The 18,231-nt window shown below is 46.0% G+C and overlaps 4 protein-coding genes and 1 long non-coding RNA gene across 10 annotated transcripts; 2 read left to right on the top strand and 3 right to left on the bottom strand.

The window, feature by feature from the left end:
- Positions 1-34: 34 nt before the first annotated feature.
- On the bottom strand, positions 35-4,567 carry bmerb1 (bMERB domain containing 1). Of its 3 annotated transcripts, none has more exons than XM_003972484.3 (6): positions 4,427-4,567; positions 2,773-2,893; positions 2,084-2,157; positions 1,559-1,673; positions 907-989; positions 35-822 (listed from the first exon to the last, which is right to left on the bottom strand). In XM_003972484.3, exons 1-6 carry the CDS (start codon positions 4,512-4,514, stop codon positions 704-706), a joined length of 600 nt encoding a protein of 199 aa, XP_003972533.2. In that variant the 5' UTR covers positions 4,515-4,567; the 3' UTR covers positions 35-703. The 3 variants fall into 3 exon arrangements, with proteins under 3 accessions (XP_003972533.2, XP_029707358.1, XP_029707357.1); XM_029851498.1 differs by lacking the exon at positions 4,427-4,567 and adding an exon at positions 3,264-3,392; XM_029851497.1 differs by lacking the exon at positions 4,427-4,567 and adding an exon at positions 3,021-3,250.
- Positions 3,375-5,212, top strand: LOC115253377 (uncharacterized). Its single transcript, XR_003891714.1, has 2 exons — positions 3,375-3,511; positions 4,418-5,212. It is a non-coding gene; the product is annotated as an uncharacterized lncRNA (long non-coding RNA).
- On the bottom strand, positions 5,084-8,830 carry LOC101079243 (mpv17-like protein). 2 transcript variants are annotated; one of them, XR_003891713.1, is made up of 5 exons: positions 7,507-8,830; positions 7,097-7,167; positions 6,907-6,936; positions 6,712-6,825; positions 5,936-6,067 (listed from the first exon to the last, which is right to left on the bottom strand). XR_003891713.1 is itself a non-coding variant. In XM_003972540.3 (4 exons), the coding sequence occupies exons 1-4, from the start codon at positions 7,808-7,810 to the stop codon at positions 5,858-5,860; spliced, it is 615 nt and encodes a 204-aa protein (XP_003972589.1). In that variant the 5' UTR covers positions 7,811-8,830; the 3' UTR covers positions 5,084-5,857. The 2 variants fall into 2 exon arrangements, 1 of the variants encoding a protein (XP_003972589.1); XM_003972540.3 differs by lacking the exon at positions 6,712-6,825 and having other exon boundaries at positions 5,084-6,067.
- Positions 8,831-8,968: 138 nt separating this feature from the next.
- On the bottom strand, positions 8,969-11,452 carry ntan1 (N-terminal asparagine amidase). Of its 3 annotated transcripts, XM_011613019.2 has the most exons (11): positions 11,388-11,450; positions 11,216-11,300; positions 10,950-11,052; positions 10,753-10,818; positions 10,537-10,642; positions 10,381-10,454; positions 10,242-10,295; positions 10,112-10,165; positions 9,934-10,031; positions 9,503-9,616; positions 8,969-9,349 (listed from the first exon to the last, which is right to left on the bottom strand). In XM_011613019.2, the coding sequence occupies exons 2-11, from the start codon at positions 11,294-11,296 to the stop codon at positions 9,179-9,181; spliced, it is 921 nt and encodes a 306-aa protein (XP_011611321.2). In that variant the 5' UTR covers positions 11,297-11,300; positions 11,388-11,450; the 3' UTR covers positions 8,969-9,178. The 3 variants fall into 3 exon arrangements, with proteins under 3 accessions (XP_011611321.2, XP_029707354.1, XP_003972588.2); XM_029851494.1 differs by having other exon boundaries at positions 10,242-10,292; positions 11,216-11,452; XM_003972539.3 differs by having other exon boundaries at positions 11,216-11,450.
- A 120-nt stretch (positions 11,453-11,572) lies between these two features.
- On the top strand, positions 11,573-18,229 carry LOC101078786 (probable ATP-dependent RNA helicase DDX17). The gene is made up of 13 exons (XM_003972538.3): positions 11,573-11,786; positions 12,227-12,386; positions 12,546-12,642; positions 12,858-12,991; positions 13,106-13,171; positions 13,285-13,426; positions 13,672-13,832; positions 13,913-14,085; positions 14,207-14,317; positions 14,418-14,479; positions 14,559-14,618; positions 16,915-17,151; positions 17,221-18,229. Exons 1-13 carry the CDS (start codon positions 11,737-11,739, stop codon positions 17,676-17,678), a joined length of 1,911 nt encoding a protein of 636 aa, XP_003972587.2. The 5' UTR covers positions 11,573-11,736; the 3' UTR covers positions 17,679-18,229.
- Positions 18,230-18,231: the final 2 nt, after the last annotated feature.

Here is an 18,231-nt window from a genome sequence, read left to right on the forward strand (position 1 = left end):
CATTTAAAAAATAAATAAATAAAAAAGCACAAACTGCTGAAAGATGCTCCTTTTATTTAAACATATATGTACAATTATCAGCTTATTCTCTGCATATTTGTTCAATATTCAACATTTGGACTTTAATTTCACCGTTACAGGATGCTAAGTAAGTGGACAGGTTAATGATGTAAGGTGAATACGTTATCATGAGCCACTAAATGTCTTCAACACGCTCAAACATACGGTCCACTTTTATTTACAAGACTTTTCACCCACTTCCTGTTTCTCACTGCTAGCGTCGTGTGTCATGAATGCTAATTAGACCAGGCTGGATACGTCCCAGTGGATGTGTGGCATCTTAAAAAATGAAGAGAATGCTCCGTTGGAACGTGAACATCAATGTTTGCCAGCTAAACTACCGGAGGCTTCGTGTGGCCAGTCGCCGCAGCATTTAGTGTGTGAGCATACACCCTCCGCCCAATAAATGGAGCGTTGTAGGCTTCCTGAAGGTAAGAGGCGCCGGCCAGAGGCTGAAATGGAAGATTAAATATATCTGATGGTGGAATGTGTTTTTCTGTCGCAGCCGCTCAGATTTGAAGACGTTTGTGCTTCTGCTTCTACAATGTTTGCAGCGTTTCTTGACGCCTTCCCGATTCTCTGGCGGGCAGTGATGTACGACGTGGGGCGAGCGTGCGGATGGGATGTGGGGGTGGTCTTCGTGTTACATGACGGCGCACTGCGTGGCTCCGCAGCAGTCTTTGATGATGGCCACTCCTGATTTTGTGATGGATGGTTTGTTGGGAGGCGTCTCCAACACTTGTCTTTTTGGCTTTGGAGCATCTAAAGAAGAGGAAAAAGGGGAGGGAAACGGTTTAAAATAGCCCCGCGTCACTCTGACCCCCTCGCTTTTTGTCTTTCACTCACTCTGTGCAGCCTTGAGCTGCTCCTCCAGAGGCGTCAGCTTCAGTCTGAGGAACTCGGCCATCTCCTTGTCCTCCTCCTGCTCCCTGCGTTCAACACAAAACCCTTGAATCTGATCTAAATATTTACCTTTTTCAGAAGCTATTGCTATTTATTTCCTCTAGAAATGTATATTTGTGTAATATTGCGATGTGCTATTGGAATATCAGCGCGCTAACGTGCTACAGTAGCAGCACTGCCCATTTTAAAAACATAATATTAGCGTAAGACTTCAACCAAAACAACGGTTCTAAATGGGGCCCTCCGTCAGTTCAGAGCGGAACCCATCGTCTGGTCCTGCCCCTGACATCCCGAGTCACGGCTCAGGAAGTCAGGGCTGCAAAGGTGTGGAGATGGAGTGGGGGGGGGGGGGGGTGATATATGACAACGCTGGGCTGTGGCTGTCAGTCAGCCGTGCTCTCCCTCTCTCATTCACACACACACACACACACACACACAGCTGGGATAGTGACGTGACCGTGAAGCTGCCATCAAACATTGATTTTAATGAACACCCGTCCCCACGGCTCAAACCTGAACATGAAATAAAAGGAGTCAGCCGCTCCCTCCTCCCTCCCAGATATTAACCGTGCCAGCACGCGGGGGCTCTCGGTACCTGAGTCTCTCCACCTCGGCGTCATCCACCAGGAAATCCCTTTTCTGCACCAGCTTATGGATCTTCAGGATCAGTTCCTCTTCCTGCTGCCTGTGCTTTGCAGTTTTGTCTTTCTCTGGCAGAGAGGATGAAAAACAGAAGCTACAGTTAGAGGGAAGGTGGGGGGGGGGTGAAGTTCCACTTCCCCAGCATCAAGTCTGGCTGGTTGTGGAACTACATCACAGAAAAAGGAAAAACAACATATAAATAGCTTCTTACACCTGCTGTTCCTCTGTCACAAGCATCAACTTAAAGGTTTATCGGTGTGAACTGTTACCAGTTTCTATGGAAACTCGGTGACCACAGGCGTTGATACATTGACGCCTGGAAATCACCCCGCTGAGGTTGAACCCTGAGCTGACAGCAGAAGGCTTTTCCCCCCCCCGTCGCCATGTCGACGGCGATCTATTCTGGGTGATTTATTCCCGACACGCTGGCAGCTGCCTCGTCGTGACGGAAAACAGGAGGCGCGTGTTTGATCCGTACCTGGGACTGCGACGATCTGCCTCAGCTCCTGTTTCAGGCTCATGATGTCTTTGCAGAGCTGAATGTCGTCCATCCTGGGGGGGGGGATACAGAAGAGTGTGTCACAGGTGCCACTTTTTCACACCTGGCAAAGGCTGGGCGGCTTTGTGGAATGTGTTCATGCTCCTCGGGATGGAGGGGGGGGGGCATTTGTCCCCTCTCCCTCCTCAATCCTCTTCTCCTGAGACAGGGAGGGCAGCTACCACTGAATTATTCCTCCTTTTGACAGATCAGGCCGATGACTCATCCGTGTTCGCCCCCCTCCTGCACGTGTGTCCTCCCCCCCTTCACTTCTACCCCCCCCATCTAAGAAGTCAGACCTCCATCTGCTCAGTTGCAGAGGCCCTGATATCGCAGGCGTTAAGCACCAAAAGTGTGTGCGTGGTGGTTAATGAGACCCCAGTGCGTGTGTGTGTGCGTGTGTGTGCGTTGCAGCTCCTCCGACACCGCGCCCATCGCGCTGCAGATGCCGGCAGCGCGAGCTTGCACGTTCCGCCCTATTTTCAGCCCCCTAATTGCTGCTTTTTTGAATCTTTGCGTTCCCGATCGGTGAACGCGACGGTTTCCTCCCCCCGTCACGGGGTTTTGAGTCTCGGGAACAGGGAAAGTTTGGCGGCAGCGCAGAGAAACACAAAGTTTCCGCCACTCACATGAAGCGCAGCTCCGACTCACGGCGCACCAGAACCTCCCGCAGGCGCTGGATACGAACCATCTCCACCTCGATCTCCTCCGGGGCCATGGTGCTCTCGGCCATGGACACATCGGAATGACCTGTGAGGAGACGCGGGGGTCATGTTAAGCCAGGAGAGCTGATCTTCCCCTGTTTCCCTAAAACCTTCTTTTCTCAGGGTCTCTCTCTCTCTCTCTCTCTCACACACACACACACACACACACACACGTGGAAGCGAGTTTCTTCCTGCGCTCTGATGCCTCCTGGGAGTGTCCGAAATGTCAGCAAGTGGCGATTTTGTCCGCTCCTCGGTGATTGTATCAAGGCCTCGCTCATAAAACTATTTAACGGCAGTTATTCACGCCGTGTGACGTCATCTGGGGCGAGTTTTCGTCCCCTCGAAAGGGCCGGGACGCAGCAACGTCAGCATGCGGTCTGCGCCGGTGCGTTCACGGACCGGGGCTGACTCACCGCTGCGCACAGACGTCTGCACGGGGGGGGGGGGGGGCGCTCCGCTGTGGGCGCCTCACCACAGCCAAGTGGGGTGTCCGTGCGTGTGGAGCCGCTTTGGCCGCTCCCGCCCCGTTGGGCTTCGCGGGGACCCGCAGCCAGTCGACCGTGTGTCGCCAGCTCATCCTCACGTGAGCACATAAACGTCGTGACGGCTGTGACGGAGGCTGAGCCGAGGTCGGCCCCCGCGATGGTGAGCGGGTCTTCTGGTGAGTGAAAGGCTCCTCTGTGCGCTTCAGGGCCGCGTTTTAATGGGGCTCGAACACTTGGTTGAGTCCGGATGGTGCGTGGAGCAGCGGCCATATGGTGTTCCTCAGGGTCTGCGCTGACGTCTCTGACAGCCACACACCAAATTTCAAACGTATTTGGATGCGAGGCAAAGAATATCGCCCGCATTGGTCAATGTCCGACCCCATCTCGGAGTTCCTTGGCCACCCGCCCCCCCGCTGACGGGTTATTCTCAGCGGAACTTGCTCGGACGCGTTCTAAAGGACGTTTTTACAGAGTGCTTCCGTCAACACCTGCGTCACTCCTGGACAGAATAACAGAATCGCACGACGGGGCTTCGTCCAGGACGCGGTTGTTGACTTAGTTAGCCGATCCTGCCAAGTCAAACCTCGGATTATTAATAATTGATGCAACAACACAGCCCACGTGATCGGTGGGTCAATCAGCAGCTTTTTTTTTTTTTTGTTAGGCTGCAAGGTTTGAAGGCTTCCCATCATCCGAGAACCATACCGGGCTCATGTCTGCACACTTTAAAGTGAAAACAAATGTTTAAAAAAGAATTAAATAGAAATAACCCCGTTGGCATAGGGAGAAATTTCAGATAAATAAAATCCTTTCAGAAGTTGTATTAAAACCAAACCACTGCAGCATCCGCAGTGGTTTTTAATTATGTCCGTTTTTGATAACCACTCTGGGTTATTGATTTGTCCCCGGGCCCATATCCACGCACAAACACCACGCTGTGCACATCGCGGAGTTAATTAATCGGCCTTTTAACAGCAGCGATATTAATACGCGCCGGACCTTCGTGAGTCACCGTTTAACCGTTTCACTGCTACAAGCTCCACCATCGGCGCGTCTCACGGTCCAACGGCATGTCCCTGCAGGACGCTCACCTTTGTCCGTGGTCCACGCTGTTTCCGACACGGCGCCGTAGCTCCGGAGGGCTCGCTCGGTGTCCGAGATCGATTTCTTCAGCTCCATGTCGCGCACCAACCAGGGAACCAGGCGGCACTTGGCGGTTAAACGTCCTCTGTGAAGCGTCCGGTTGAGAAGTCGAAACAAAAGTCGGTTTCACCCGGTGACGAGGCTCCGGCGACCCGCGACGTTGAGCATCTTTGTTAGAGCCTTCGAGCTCCTGGACGTGTGGACGGAGGTGAGGATGCAGGGCGCATGCGCAGTGGCGGTGAGGCTGTGAAAGCTGGGGAGACACCCAGTGACACCGAGATGATGCTCAAATTCATCATGAAATATAATCTCCGTAGCTATTGCTCAAAATGTTTGACCGCAAATTACCATATAAATAACAGCGACAGCAAAATACAATATTTACTGTAATTAGAGACATTTATTTGAAACATTTTGTGCTAAAACAAGATACAGATGCTGTCTTCCCTGTGTTTAGCATGTTTTTGAGCCGCTAGTTTGTTCGTATTGGCTTGTGCAGGGTGTAATAAAGTTAAAGCGGAGGAATGTGCTGCTGTATGTGTGTTGACAGAGAATTCCTCATCACTGGGAATACTGGGATCAACGGTGCAGTAAACACACAGAGATTTGTCAGGATGTTTTTATTGTACAGAAAATATTGCAGGTCTCTTTAAAACTACAATTTTAAATTATTTCCGTCATCATATATGTTTTCGCCTCCCAACGCTTGGAATAAATTACATTCTGACCTTCAACTTCAAGCCCTTGTTACACTGAAGGAGTTTAAAGCGCTGGCGAGATCATTGCAGACTACCTCGGTTTTTAATGTCGTTCATTTAATTTTGTTGTTATTGCTTTTCGTGTAACTGTTGTCCTCTTGGCCAGGTCTCCCTTGTAAAAGAGATGTTTGATCACACGGGGGCGAAGGTTAAGGCTAAATAATATAAAACCAAACCACTACCAGTCAGTGGTCAGTGGGCTCTAAAGTACATTTCACATTGTGACGGCAGCCTTCACACAGACATTAATAACTCTCTCAGGCCAGACGGCATATAATTCTGTTCTATAATGAATGTACATATGTTTAAGTATAAATGATTATCAATAGTTGTGTAGTTGTACATCTCTCGCTCAGTAGAAACCACAGCGGATGCTGATGCTGATGAAATAGCTGCCACTGGACACCATGAAGACAATTCCTTCCTTCCAGTTTTGCATGAATAAGTTACCAAAGGGAGTCGGGAACACCAGACCACCGTTACCATTGTTGAAATTCTCTCCTGGAGAGCCGTGTTAAAAAGGAAATTGCATTCCAAAGCACCTAACGGAGTCACGTGGACGCCAGTAATGAACAAACATCTGCAGAACCATCTCTGTAGTCTCTTCTGGGTCAGCACACTTCAGTCCTGTGGAGTGTCCGTCTGCTCCGAGGAGGCGGTTTCCCCCGTTTCAGCTTCGACCCTCTTGGCGGGAAACATCCATTCCAGAGCGGCGGCGACAGTTCCGTCGCCGCTCTGCTGTGAGAAGCAGAGGAAAATGGCCCAGACGAATGCACAGCAGCCCGTGAAGGTGGTCCTCACGTACAGAGGCACCAAAGTAAAGTTGAGAAACTGTGGAGGACGGGGAAAAAAGGAGAGTTTTTCAGCATTGAACCAGTCACCATGGCAACTTCTGCAGAGCCGATAACCTTGTAGGAAGGACGCCATGTTCACTTGAATCTGGTGTGAACCGTGCTGCCTTTTAGACCGTCTTTGAGCATGTGAACACTTTAGACTCAATATGATAAGTATGACATGTATGGTAGCGCGAGGAAACTATATGAGTCTTGTCAAAGGGAATATAAGGGACTGAGCTGGGGATGCAGAGCATGTGGAAACAGCTGAATGCTTCACATAATCTTACATTTACTTTTATTAATTATTTTGTTTGGATAAAAAGTCCCCATGATCCTCTTTCAAAGCAAAGAAGCCGGAAGAGACTGGCTACGCGGGGCTCACTGGCACACCACAGGAGCCCTCCTAAGGAAGTGAGGGCATGAAATAATTTAAAAAAGAAATAAATCTTGAATTTAATATGGCACAATGGGCTTGTGGATGTCAGTATCGCCAAGCAAAAGAGGAAAGAAGATGATGCTGTGCCTCTGCTAGCTGCCCCATTGTGGCATATTGATCACAGAATAAATGATCTATAACACCATATAACACAGACTCCACTAACACTAAAATTTCTATCACTACCACTTATTTTGACTCACCACAGTTCATTTAACTCGGAGAAGCTTTTATAGCAGAGATGAAGTTGTTGTGCATTTGGTGTATCTGCACTGAAATGTGAACATCACTTAGGCTCTATAAGTGCAAATTTATGCCTGAAAAAGATGGTCTGATTGGTTAGTTACTCTTAAACAAATACTAATTTGGTTACATATGCATAAGGATAATATATTTACCTGCATAAATGGCCAGAACATTAGCCCAGTCTGCAAAGAGATACATACAGAGTGTTTGCAAATCATTTGGGAACTTGCACAATTATATATCTATCATAATTCTTGAATATAAGCAGGGAAAATTAGCAAACCAGTTGAATTACATTAACTAATGGCTGTCCTGTATAGCTGTACCCTCCTCTAGTCTTACCTTGTATGTATTCAAGAATTTTTTCCTCCAGTCTGCCGTAACGTCCTCTTTACCTTCCAAGAAACTCAGACCTGTGACACACGATTAAAAACAAAGACAAAGACAGCTCATGGGCTGACAATAAACTATGAACTGCAGGCTTTGGAGAGATATTACTTTCTACCTAAACGTAAAAATAAACAACATCCTCGCTGGGAATTGACTAAAAGTTCACATTTCTCTCCTCCTGCCCATCAAGTTTCACAAATTTCAAATGACCTCTGAATGTTTATTCAAAGGGAAACTGTTGATCATTACGGCAGAGGAGCGTCGGAGGGACTTTGGTCAGCTGACAGACTGATAACCACGTGATATCTGAAGTTGTGACGTTATTGTTTAACCGTCTCGCGCAGTGCCCACCAAAAACCGACCTGTGTAGAAGACGGTGTTAGCAAGAGGCGCCGCCACCGTCTGGTCCAGCAACAATTTCCTTAACACCATCCGGTAGGAATTTCCGGGGAATCTCCTCTCTAGGAACCGCATCCAAAAGAAACTGAAGTTGCCATGGAAACCGAAAGCGATCAGGGCGACGTTCCGCGTGTGGGTCCAGTCGATGTTCTCCCTCGGCGAGAACCACTGATGGACCAAGTCCCCCCCAGCGAACAAACAGCCGTACAGCGTGACGTTGGTGACCCACGGGAACCGGCGGACATGTCTCAAAAAAGCCCTTCGCATTATTGCAACTTTAGCAGTCACGAGCAGAGAAAAGCCACGATGTTGTCGGGAGTTAATACTTAGCTCTGCGCGAGTTAGCCGAATAGATGTGACATATCAATGTCATGTCATCTGTCTTTAGACTTCCGCCGAATTAAAGACAGCGTGTATGTCCCCGGCCAAATTAGAAGGAAAGGCTGATACAGTACGGTGGTATGTCAGGACATCCCGTACTAAAAGTCGGGAATTAAAAAGAAATATCCTTGTCACCGTTGGATAGCGGCACCTGACTGCACGGCTGTGTGCCGGCTGATATCACTGCGCCCTCTTTTGTTGGGAAAAAATAGACCAGCGTTGAAGGGCGGAGCAAATATCTGCGGCAACGCCACAGACTGTTGACAACAACAGAATTAAACAGATACGTTTTTATTTACCACCTCCTAAACTTAATAATGTATTTCAGATGTTCGTGATGTGCTGTAGAAACGGAAATAAATGGTCCGCTATGACCTGTTTGTACATTCAGATCATATCAGTGTTAGTAAAAGTTAAAAAAAATCAAAGATCATAATGGCGACACCAAGTGGAAATTGATAAACCTTTTACTTCACGGATTCTGAAGCTAGCACACACACACACACACACACACACACACACACACACACACACACACACAAGACAAACATCCTAACCATTCTATGGTTTTATACCCAGCGTGTGAAGGAGCGATAAATGATTAATCAGGCGCAAATGTGGCAGAGAAAAACACATTTTGTCCTCACTTTAAAACAAAAACAGAACTTTTAGCATCTGCTATTTGAGGTTACGTTGAAATAAATGATAAGTTGGTTCCTTATCTCCATTTACTATTTTTACCTTTATCGTTAGTAAAATCTTTAACCGATCAAATGCCACAAGTAATTTGCATTCAAACGATATAGAAAATAAGATAAATATATGGAACTTTAACTTAGCAAGGATAAAAGCTTCACCTAACCTAACACGAATACAGAAGAGTGCTGAGACGGGCATGAGGGGCACTGATGCACCCTAATGTCCCCCTAGAACACAAATGTATTTGTAAAGTTTTTAGAGTGATTCAGGCTTGACTGACTCCTCTCATAAAGGTATTAGCACCATTGTATGTCGTTTCACTATTTCCTTGATTAAAACGGAGTCTTTTTTTAATGACAGTTTTTATTCACCCATATAGGCACATACGGACTTTACCATTAGGGTTAATAGAGATACATTTTCGTCACTTGTGCGCTCTCCACTGGACCAGCCAGAGAGGGTGGGAGAGCCACTCATCCCACAGTTTAAACAATGGCCAAAAAACAAACACTTGTGCAACATAGTGTTTTAAATGATTCAAAGGGAATTGTGAAACTAAGGCTGGTCGACTCTCTCCCAGCTTCCTGTCTCAGCTCTGTGGTAAAGCTGCGGCTGGCCTCCAGGGAACAAACTATCACAGTCAGAGTGTTCTAGAAAGAACTGAATAGTGGACTTCATGTGCTGGACAAAGTGCGGTGGCTCGGCCATCGGAGATGTGGACAGGTACTGTACATTAGAGAGGGGCAAATGCAACAGTTAAAGCCCGTATTCTTCATGGACTGATGCTACATATCCAAGTGACTGAGGCCTTAGATGACAAATATATTGTTAAGGCTTTATAAAAATGTAGAAATACGTATCGCCAACATATGCCAATACCTTTAAAATTGTATCGTCTTTCTGTGACAACCAGAAGGCAACATCCAGATTTGAAGACCACTTGCAAGGGCCAATTTTAACGAGCCCACGACTTGAATCATATATGTCCACCATCTGCAACGCACATCAAAAATAAACTCCATCAATTTCTTATTAATTTTTGTAGGCAATGACAGTATTAATTTATATTCTCAGAATAAAATGACAACTCACTGGGGCTGCGCATTGTAAATGATACAAGTTATATTGCAGTGAACTATATGATGCTATTCATGTTTTGTTAAGTGTGACTAAAGCACATCACATGTGACACTAGCCTCTGATGCATATTGTACAGATCAGTCCATTTGTGGCATTAGGATATAAAAATATGTACAGAATCTATCTAAAAAAGACTTTCAAAACACGCGTTTTTTTAAATATTACTGCACCTTTCCTCCAGTGAAGGTCCTTGTAGATCGAAGCTGCTCTGCAGGTCCTTTGTGACTAAATAATGAAGGAAACACTTCACCTGTTTTGACATTTACACCTAAAAATTCAGCAAGAAACACTTAACATTAGTGGTGACGTGCAATACAAACCCACCATCCTTATAGCATCATCACTCACCTATTCCATATACTACAGGCCTATGAATCCCATCAACAATAGTGTCATTAAGTTCTGCAAAATCATAAAAGAAAATGAGCAAGACCCTGAATACTTTGAACAATTAAAGCTAACAAAATATCCAGATTACCGGTGATGCAGCATGTTTCAAGATGAATATCCTCTTTTTGCATATGGAAGGCTGCTGTAATGGAAAAATAGTGCTTATACAAAGCCCACATAGAGAGATATATCACAATTAGACCTGAAGTAATGTAAAAAGCCTTTACCCAGAATGTTAAAGCTGAGTTCATGGGATGTTTTTGAGTCATCATTAAATCCCCCAACAAGATGTAGCTCAAGTCTGAAAATTGGACAACTAAGTTAAAGCAAATAAATACAAGATGAGCACTTTAATCAAATCCGGGAGAGCCATATTTTCTTACTTGCCCTCCTTGCTGCCATTTAGTGTTGTGACAGCTTTAACAAGGACCGAGACTTCTGTCCAAGTGTTGGATCCATCACAATGGGCGAGACAAACAGCTCCACTTCCTAATGAAACCCAAGTGAGATCAGTGGTGGCAGATAAAAGGGATACTTCTGATGAAAGAGTGCAAACAAAAGGAGCAGCAAAGCACATTTCTATTAAAATGAACACTTACCAGTGTGTCTCAGTACAACTAAATGGCAAGTAGTGGCATCATCAGATCCAATTACAGAAACACTCTCTGCAAAACAGGAGAATAAAAGTGGTGTACAGTTTCAATATGTGCATGTTTTAGAATAAAACCTTACAAAGAGGGGGGAAAGTTGCATCTCAAATTTACAGGACATACTGGGATTCTCATTGATTACTTACGGTCTGCTGGTGTTGTTGCAGCAAACTCTCTTTGTTGAACATACAAGAGGCACTTGGGGTCCACTTCAACCAGTGATCTGGAGCGAAACGCTCGTCCATTGTCCTATGATATAGTTTGTGTACATTCACATTTTTAAGATATGATGTAGACTGTACATTCTCCCATTAAAACAATATGAAGATCAGACCATCGACTGTCTTTCATCAGTTGTTTATGGCGATAATCCCATGCAAAGTAGATTGTGGAGTATCATCTAACAACAAACCTGTAAATATGGGAACTTGTCGAAAAGGTCAGCGCTCGAGGTTATGCGCCCAAGGATTTTATTCTGAACAAACAACGGCATTTCGCTAAAAGGTGAACAAATTACATTAACTGGTTAATCTGCTCCCCCATAAACTAGAAACATCGTACTGTATTATCTTTTTCATGCATACACAGATCACAAGATCAGGCAATCGGTTTTAACTTCCGGCAATGGATTCTTCTTCTAGTATAAACAAACAACAGCTACACCACAGCGCCACCAATTGGGTAAAAATAGGAGTTCACATAAGAATTCAATTCACCATTGCCATTAACGTAAATAAAGTACGTAAAGAAAGTTTCTTCCGAGCAAAGTTACGTAGTTTTACTGACAGTACTTACGTTGCTAAAGAAGGCGACGTGAAGCTCCGTGACGCACCCAACAATTTTCTCGTCTTTGGCGTAAATATCGTCTTATAATCGTATAAACCGTTGCTTTAGCTCACTTACGCTCAAGGCAGAAGAACGTTTTTCGTCAAAATGAGAGGAGGCTCATACGGGGACAGAGACAGGGACCGTGGACGGGACAGGTACGTTGCAGGTCATTTCCCCTACATTTAGCATATATAATGCATTTTAAATATTTAGGAAACAAGGCATATTACTGTAAGAACAGGTTGGGGCTCCGACCAAATTAGGACGGAGCGATAAGCTGCAAGTTTATGGCGATCTGCGGGGCTTTGCTCAACAAAGCCCTCCGTGTCACCGCCATACTTTGTTTACCACTACGCCGTGAGATGCACTCCCCATACCGCCCAACCAAGCCTGTTAGCTTTATGTTCGACATCCCATCGCGGGTCCTGGTCAACAGACGGGTCCAGATCTCTTCCCAACCACCTCGGTTCTCTAAACAGAATCATCGTTGATAATTGGCCGCCTCAACAAGCAATTCTTCAGTCGAGGTTCACCCTCAATTACAGCAAAGTAACGTATAGTGAACTCCCCAAACCTGTTATCTGTCCACCCGCAGACCTCGCTTTGGGGCCATCGGTGGTCGCAGTGGACCCACACAAACGAAGTTTGGGAATCCGGGCGAACGTCTCCGTAAAAAAAGATGGAACCTGGATGAGCTGCCAAAGTTTGAGAAGAACTTCTACACAGAGCACCCTGAGGTCCAACGCATGAGCCAGGTTAGTCTTTGTATTCCATCTACGCATGCACACACAGCTCCAAAACACTAACCAAACGGTGTTATACCGCAGCCCTATTACTGGTTTTACCTGTGGTTACTGCGTTTCTATGTAATCTTGTCTTGATTTTCATTTTTTTGTTCATGTTTACACGTCCAGTATGAGATGGAAGAGTTTCGGAGAAAGAAGGAGATCACCATAAGAGGCTCTGGGTGTCCAAAGGCGATTCTGGCTTTCCACCAGGCACAGTTTCCTCGTTAGTGAACCCTCATTATTACCTTTACTTTTTGTCACCTTGGGAGGTTTCACATCTTACAGGTTTCACGTCACACATTTCAAAAGGCTCCCCTGTAGTTAGCTAGTTATTTAGATAATTTGGGGGGAAGTAAGCTTAATCTTAGGTAGATGTACATACCTAAAAAACAAACAAACAGGCCAACAGTGCAACTGTTTACTTTGTTTTTCTGGCAGAGTATGTGATAGATGTGTTGGTGCAGCAGAATTTCAAAGAGCCAACAGCAATCCAGTCCCAGGGCTTCCCTGTGGCCCTGAGCGGTAAGGACATGGTGGGGATTGCCCAGACTGGATCCGGGAAAACATTAGCTGTAAGTCTGCACGGCCGTCATTTCTCATGCTTGTTTTGGTGCCTCAGCAGAAACTGAATGTTGCGGCTGAGAACAGCCGGTCAGTAGCAGTCATTTGCTGTTTGTTTCCTGCAGTATCTTCTTCCTGCTATCGTGCATATCAACCACCAGCCGTACCCGGAGAGGGGAGATGGGCCGATTGTGAGTCAAAATCTCGGATATGCTGCTGTGTCAAATGTTTTTGCCTGTAAATCGGACTCTTCAGATTGTTATTGAGCCCGGCTCTTAAATCTTTTTCCTCTTTGTCCTCATAGGTTCTGGTGCTTGCACCAACTAGAGAGCTGGCTCAGCAAGTCCAACAGGTTGCATTCGACTACGGGAAGTGTTCCCGTATCAAAAGCACCTGTGTCTATGGTGGAGCACCTAAAGGGCCTCAGATTCGAGACCTTGAGAGGGGTGAGTACAGTGCTCGGTTGGATCCAGGGGACTTTAAATGCTTTTATTTTGAAATCCCTAGTGTTTGAATCCTTTGAACATGAAATGGGGTCGCAAAGTGTTGCAAATGCCAACGACCTGTTCCTGGTACTGGTATTTCTTTATCGCTCTGTAACTCCTAATAACCTATGTCCATGCATTATAACTACTTTGCTATATTTCTAAAGCGTATTTCAATGCCTCATCCTTCTGTTTGGGATGTTTAGGAGTTGAGATCTGTATCGCCACACCTGGTCGCCTCATTGACTTCTTAGAATGCGAGAAAACGAACCTGCGGCGATGCACCTATCTCGTTCTGGATGAAGCTGATCGTATGCTGGACATGGGCTTTGAACCCCAGATTCGCAAGATAGTTGAACAAATCAGGGTGGGAGAGAGACTCTTGTAATAAAAGTGTTTTATGACGTAATGGAGCATTTAATATTAATACTCTCGCCCACCTCTCAGCCTGACAGACAGACCCTGATGTGGAGTGCAACCTGGCCAAAAGAGGTACGGCAGCTGGCTGAGGACTTCCTGAAGGAATACATCCAGATTAATATTGGTGCTCTGGAGCTCAGCGCCAACCACAACATCCTGCAAATTGTTGACGTCTGCCTGGAAAACGAAAAGGACGAGAAGTAAGAAAACATTTTGTAGCTTTCGGAGTTAACCGCTGCGGTGTTGTCACAAAACCTGTTGTTGTCCTCTGAGTTTTGGACTTCTGCTGACGTGTTGTTGCTTCTTCCTCGCCACCGTCAGGCTTATTCAGCTGATGGAGGAGATCATGGCTGAGAAAGAGAACAAAACCATCATCTTCGTGGAGACCAAGAAGCGTTGTGATGACCTGACCCGGAGGATGAGGCGTGACGGGTGAGGAATAAATATTGGCCGGAGGATTTGGGGAAATATTTGTGCACGGTGTTCAAAGTATTGCCTAATCCTCCCAATCCACCATTATTTTGTTCTTTAGCTGGCCTGCCATGTGTATCCATGGAGACAAAAGCCAGCCAGAGAGAGACTGGGTAATCACAGGTAAGGCTGCTGCTCTCACATTTCCATACCTTTACCTTTTTTTCCTGCCACTATTTTTGATTCATTTTAACTCCTGCAGAATTTCGCAGTGGTAAAGCTCCTATTCTGATTGCTACCGATGTGGCTTCCCGTGGTCTGGGTATGTTTTTATCGCCTTTGTGTTTGTCTTCCACCTGATTTTGCTGTATTTTCTGATCTGTTACGTGCATAGAGTAAGTTTTCTCCACACTATAGAGAAGCCGTCTCTGTGCCTGTTTGCAAACGCCACGTTGAGCAGAAGGTACTTAAGACCAGCGACGTCGGAGCAATTATAAAACCTTCATATAGATTGCTTATTTAATGTAACAATATTTTTAAACAAGCATCATTCTGCCATTTATTTCTATAACACATGGATTTATTTATACATTCGTGGTGTAGTGTCGTGTTTAGTTTTACACTCTGGAGAATCTCCCAAGGTGTATGATTCAGCCTTCTGATTGGCTGGATTTATAGTCTGTTTCTTGTTACTGCAGTTAAAAAGCTTCCATCAGCCGGGGCTCGTTAGCACGCTGCATCCTGAAAGCGGGGTGTGTGGGACAGATGCTCCTGTGCACCTTGTCTTATTATCTCCTGTATGGTGTCAGTCAAAACTAAATTGTCCCTCTTCTATAAAATAATACGTTGCAGGCGCTCGTTTCGTAGAGAATCTGCAAACTGGTGCACAATGTGACCTTTGCAGATGCATTCAAGTAGGGCGACGATAGCTTATTACCTCCGCCAAGGAGGTTACGTGATAGCTGGCGCTCTGTGTTTTTAGCAAAATAACTTGCAACATTATGAAAGGATTTTCCTGAAATTCTCAGGGAGATGATGCTCATGGGAAAAGGAAGAGCTCAATTTTGGTGATGTTTAACATCCTGAAGGGACCTAAGTTTTGATCACAAGCGACCAGCGATGTTACGTAACCTTCTGTCACTGCTGCCTATATATACAGTACCACACCATGAGTGTTGGTCTCAATGTGTGGAAATGACCTGCTTGGCGGAGGTCTGCGCTCTCTTGAGTGTTTTTGTCTAGTTTTTTGACAGCACTAATATGAGAAGGGGGGATAAGTGAAGTGTCTTTCTTACTAAAATTCCTTTGACTATATCCTTGTTCTTTTTTCCCCTCTTCTCCTCTCAGGGTTTGGCAGCTGTAACAGTCTGCGCTGTTGTCACTGCCCCCTACATCACAAAAATAGAAGCTCAGCTAATTTTAAAGGGACTAAAGCCCCGCATGGGTAACTAAAACCTCCCACCTGCCCACTATTGTCAGAGTTTGTAAATCCAGCGAGCCTTCCTTGGGAGCAGCCTTAGGAGCCTGTTTGTCTGCCCATTGGTGTGTTCATAAAAGCAGACAGACAGGGGAGAGTTAGACGGGCTCGTCTGGATCCGGTCTTGGCAAGGGTCTGAGGAGGGGTCCTGCAACGCAGCGTGAGCGCAACAGAACCAGCTGTGTCTTTTGAGGTTTAATGGTTCTGCTCCTGTCTGACGTTGCTGTTGTGGGAGGAACCCTGTCTCCCTCCCCCTCAGCCCCTCCATATAAACCAGGACCGATTGGGGAATGACTACCTTTGTAAAACAACCTGCAGGGGGTAAGTACCTCATAGCCCCTGTCTTTTAACCCTTCTATAAGCTCGTTATATTTTCAGGTGTTTACATCCAAAGGGTAGTCAGCGTTTATCTTTCTGTTCCACTAAAGTTTAGGAAATTGTTTCCCTCTGACATGATGGAGGGGAAGACTCGATCAGCTGTGCTGTCAGAGCCCCACATCTTCTGTAATAAGAAACAGACTCTGTGTCCTCACTTAATGGCCACCGATCAGCCTGAAGTGGTCACACTTAGTATAACATGACGTGATTGAAATGAGCTGGTTGGTGTTTGGGATTAATAGTTGCACGGTTTCTAATCTAACAGGTAAGTCACTATAAATACAGCCATTGATTATCTTATAGAGGTAAACTGCAGATTTCTCCATTGGGAGACTATTAAAGGTTTATCATATCAGTCAGGTCTAGAAGTGTCGGGACGTCGACACGATTCCCATCTTTTTGGCTCGATACACCACCAGGATGGAGTGGAAACAAAAAAACTGCAGACTTTCAGCTTTAATTTGACATTTACATCCAAATCAGCTGAACAATGTAAGAATTAGAACAGGATTTGTGGCTGCAACTGGTTAAGGGACTAAAGGGAAAAATGAACAGACCTAAATCAAATTTTGTCTTCCTAACACTCAGTTGCAAATCCTTGGCGTTCAATTGCAGCCCAAAGTCTGATAGGGGAGCTACGACTCATCCAGTTAAAGTGTAATAATCAAATATTTAACATATGCCGATTGATCGAACCCACAAGACGTAACGAGCACTTCAGAATGTTGTGGTCCTGTAATATTGATTGTTCTTTACCCACAAGATGTTGAAGATGTCAAGTTCGTCATCAACTATGATTATCCCAACTCCTCCGAGGATTACGTGCACCGTATCGGCCGCACGGCCCGCAGTACCAACAAGGGCACCGCTTACACCTTCTTCACGCCGGGCAACTTGCGGCAGGCTCGAGACCTCGTCAGGGTGTTAGAAGAGGCCCGGCAGGCCATCAACCCCAAACTGCGTCAGCTGGTGGACTCCTGCCGAGGGGGAGGAGGTGGCGGTGAGTGCGCGGTGGCAATAGAAACGATGGGGATTCTGGAAGAAAGCTATTTTCCTTTGTTGGCTACAGGTGGCAGGATGCGTTACCGCGGGAGCAGCTCCAACAACCCCAACCTCATGTACCGCGACGAGTGTGACCGCCGCATGCGCCCCGGGGGCGGCGGCAGCAAGGACGGCCGCGATGCTCGCAACAGCCGCGACGAAGACCGCCCCTCTTCCTCCTACAGAGACCAAAGTCGGGATCACAGAAATAGCTACGCCGCCGGCTCAGACCAGTATCAGAGCTACAGCAGCGCCAGCGGGGGCTACAACTCCCACAGTGGGGGAGGGGGGCAGGAGCAACCCCGACAGGCTCACAGCCAGTTCAGCCAGGCTCTGCTCCCTCAGCTCCCTGCTGGGCTGCAGCCTCTCATGGCTCAGCAGTTTGCCCCTCAGCAGCCGCCCCTCATGGGGTTCGTGGGGCAAACACCTTATTCTTTTGCCTCCCCACCCCCTCCTCCTCCAGGCCTTCAGCCTCCAAGGAAATAGAATTGTGAGCAACAAGCCTCAGAATGATTCACTGGTCTTGTTTGTATCTTTGAGGAAGAGGGTGCTTGTATATTCTCATTTTTATACTTTTTTGATAAAACTGCTGCGTTGTTCCCCGCGAATGCAGCAGAAAACTTTGATGAAAATTCAGATTAAAAAGGTGATAGTGGTGGAATGTTGAGGGACAAAACCTGTAAACATTATCTCATTCCAGTCATATCGCTTTGCTTTGACGTATTTGGATGTGTTGGTAAAAAAAGAACCAAAAGTGTGTAAAATAATTCAGCTTTCCCTTGTAGGATTCTTGAAGCATACCTTCTTCTTGAGTAACGTTCAAATGGCATACATTAATTTCCGTTAGTGTCTTGGCCTGATAATTGTAGCGTTTGCCTTTGTTGTTGAATTCTCTGCTCTCCTCCGTTGTAACCGTTATTCACGCTCGTCATCCCTGCAGCCAAATGCAAATTCATTTCCATTATTGGGTAAATTGGAGTTGGCTTGCTTCCTCTTTTTTTACTGTCTTAAAAAATAACTAAAGCATTTCTACATTACA

Source organism: Takifugu rubripes, chromosome 17 (genome assembly GCF_901000725.2).
Source record: "Takifugu rubripes chromosome 17, fTakRub1.2, whole genome shotgun sequence".
Taxonomy (NCBI): domain Eukaryota; kingdom Metazoa; phylum Chordata; class Actinopteri; order Tetraodontiformes; family Tetraodontidae; genus Takifugu; species Takifugu rubripes.

What these genes read in the sequence shown, in the direction of transcription:
- bmerb1 (XM_003972484.3), bottom strand. Translation starts at nt 4,514, where the DNA reads ATGGAGCTGAAGAAATCGATCTCGGACACCGAGCGAGCCCTCCGGAGC. An exon ending in GAGTCGGAGCTGCGCTTCAT is followed by an intron (nt 2,158 to 2,772) that starts GTGAGTGGCGGA and finishes CCCCCCCCCCAG; the next exon opens with GATGGACGACATTCAGCTCT. An exon ending in GCCGAGGTGGAGAGACTCAG is followed by an intron (nt 990 to 1,558) that starts GTACCGAGAGCC and finishes TGTTGAACGCAG; the next exon opens with GGAGCAGGAGGAGGACAAGG.
- LOC101079243 (XM_003972540.3), bottom strand. Translation starts at nt 7,810, where the DNA reads ATGCGAAGGGCTTTTTTGAGACATGTCCGCCGGTTCCCGTGGGTCACC. An exon ending in TAACACCGTCTTCTACACAG is followed by an intron (nt 7,168 to 7,506) that starts GTCGGTTTTTGG and finishes CGTGTGTCACAG; the next exon opens with GTCTGAGTTTCTTGGAAGGT. An exon ending in AATTCTTGAATACATACAAG is followed by an intron (nt 6,937 to 7,096) that starts GTAAGACTAGAG and finishes ATCTCTTTGCAG; the next exon opens with ACTGGGCTAATGTTCTGGCC.
- ntan1 (XM_011613019.2), bottom strand. Translation starts at nt 11,296, where the DNA reads ATGCCGTTGTTTGTTCAGAATAAAATCCTTGGGCGCATAACCTCGAGC. An exon ending in ACAAGTTCCCATATTTACAG is followed by an intron (nt 11,053 to 11,215) that starts GTTTGTTGTTAG and finishes ACTATATCATAG; the next exon opens with GACAATGGACGAGCGTTTCG. An exon ending in AGTTGTACTGAGACACACTG is followed by an intron (nt 10,643 to 10,752) that starts GTAAGTGTTCAT and finishes GGGTTTCATTAG; the next exon opens with GAAGTGGAGCTGTTTGTCTC.
- LOC101078786 (XM_003972538.3), top strand. Translation starts at nt 11,737, where the DNA reads ATGAGAGGAGGCTCATACGGGGACAGAGACAGGGACCGTGGACGGGAC. An exon ending in AGGGACCGTGGACGGGACAG is followed by an intron (nt 11,787 to 12,226) that starts GTACGTTGCAGG and finishes GTCCACCCGCAG; the next exon opens with ACCTCGCTTTGGGGCCATCG. An exon ending in GAAAACGAAAAGGACGAGAA is followed by an intron (nt 14,086 to 14,206) that starts GTAAGAAAACAT and finishes CGCCACCGTCAG; the next exon opens with GCTTATTCAGCTGATGGAGG.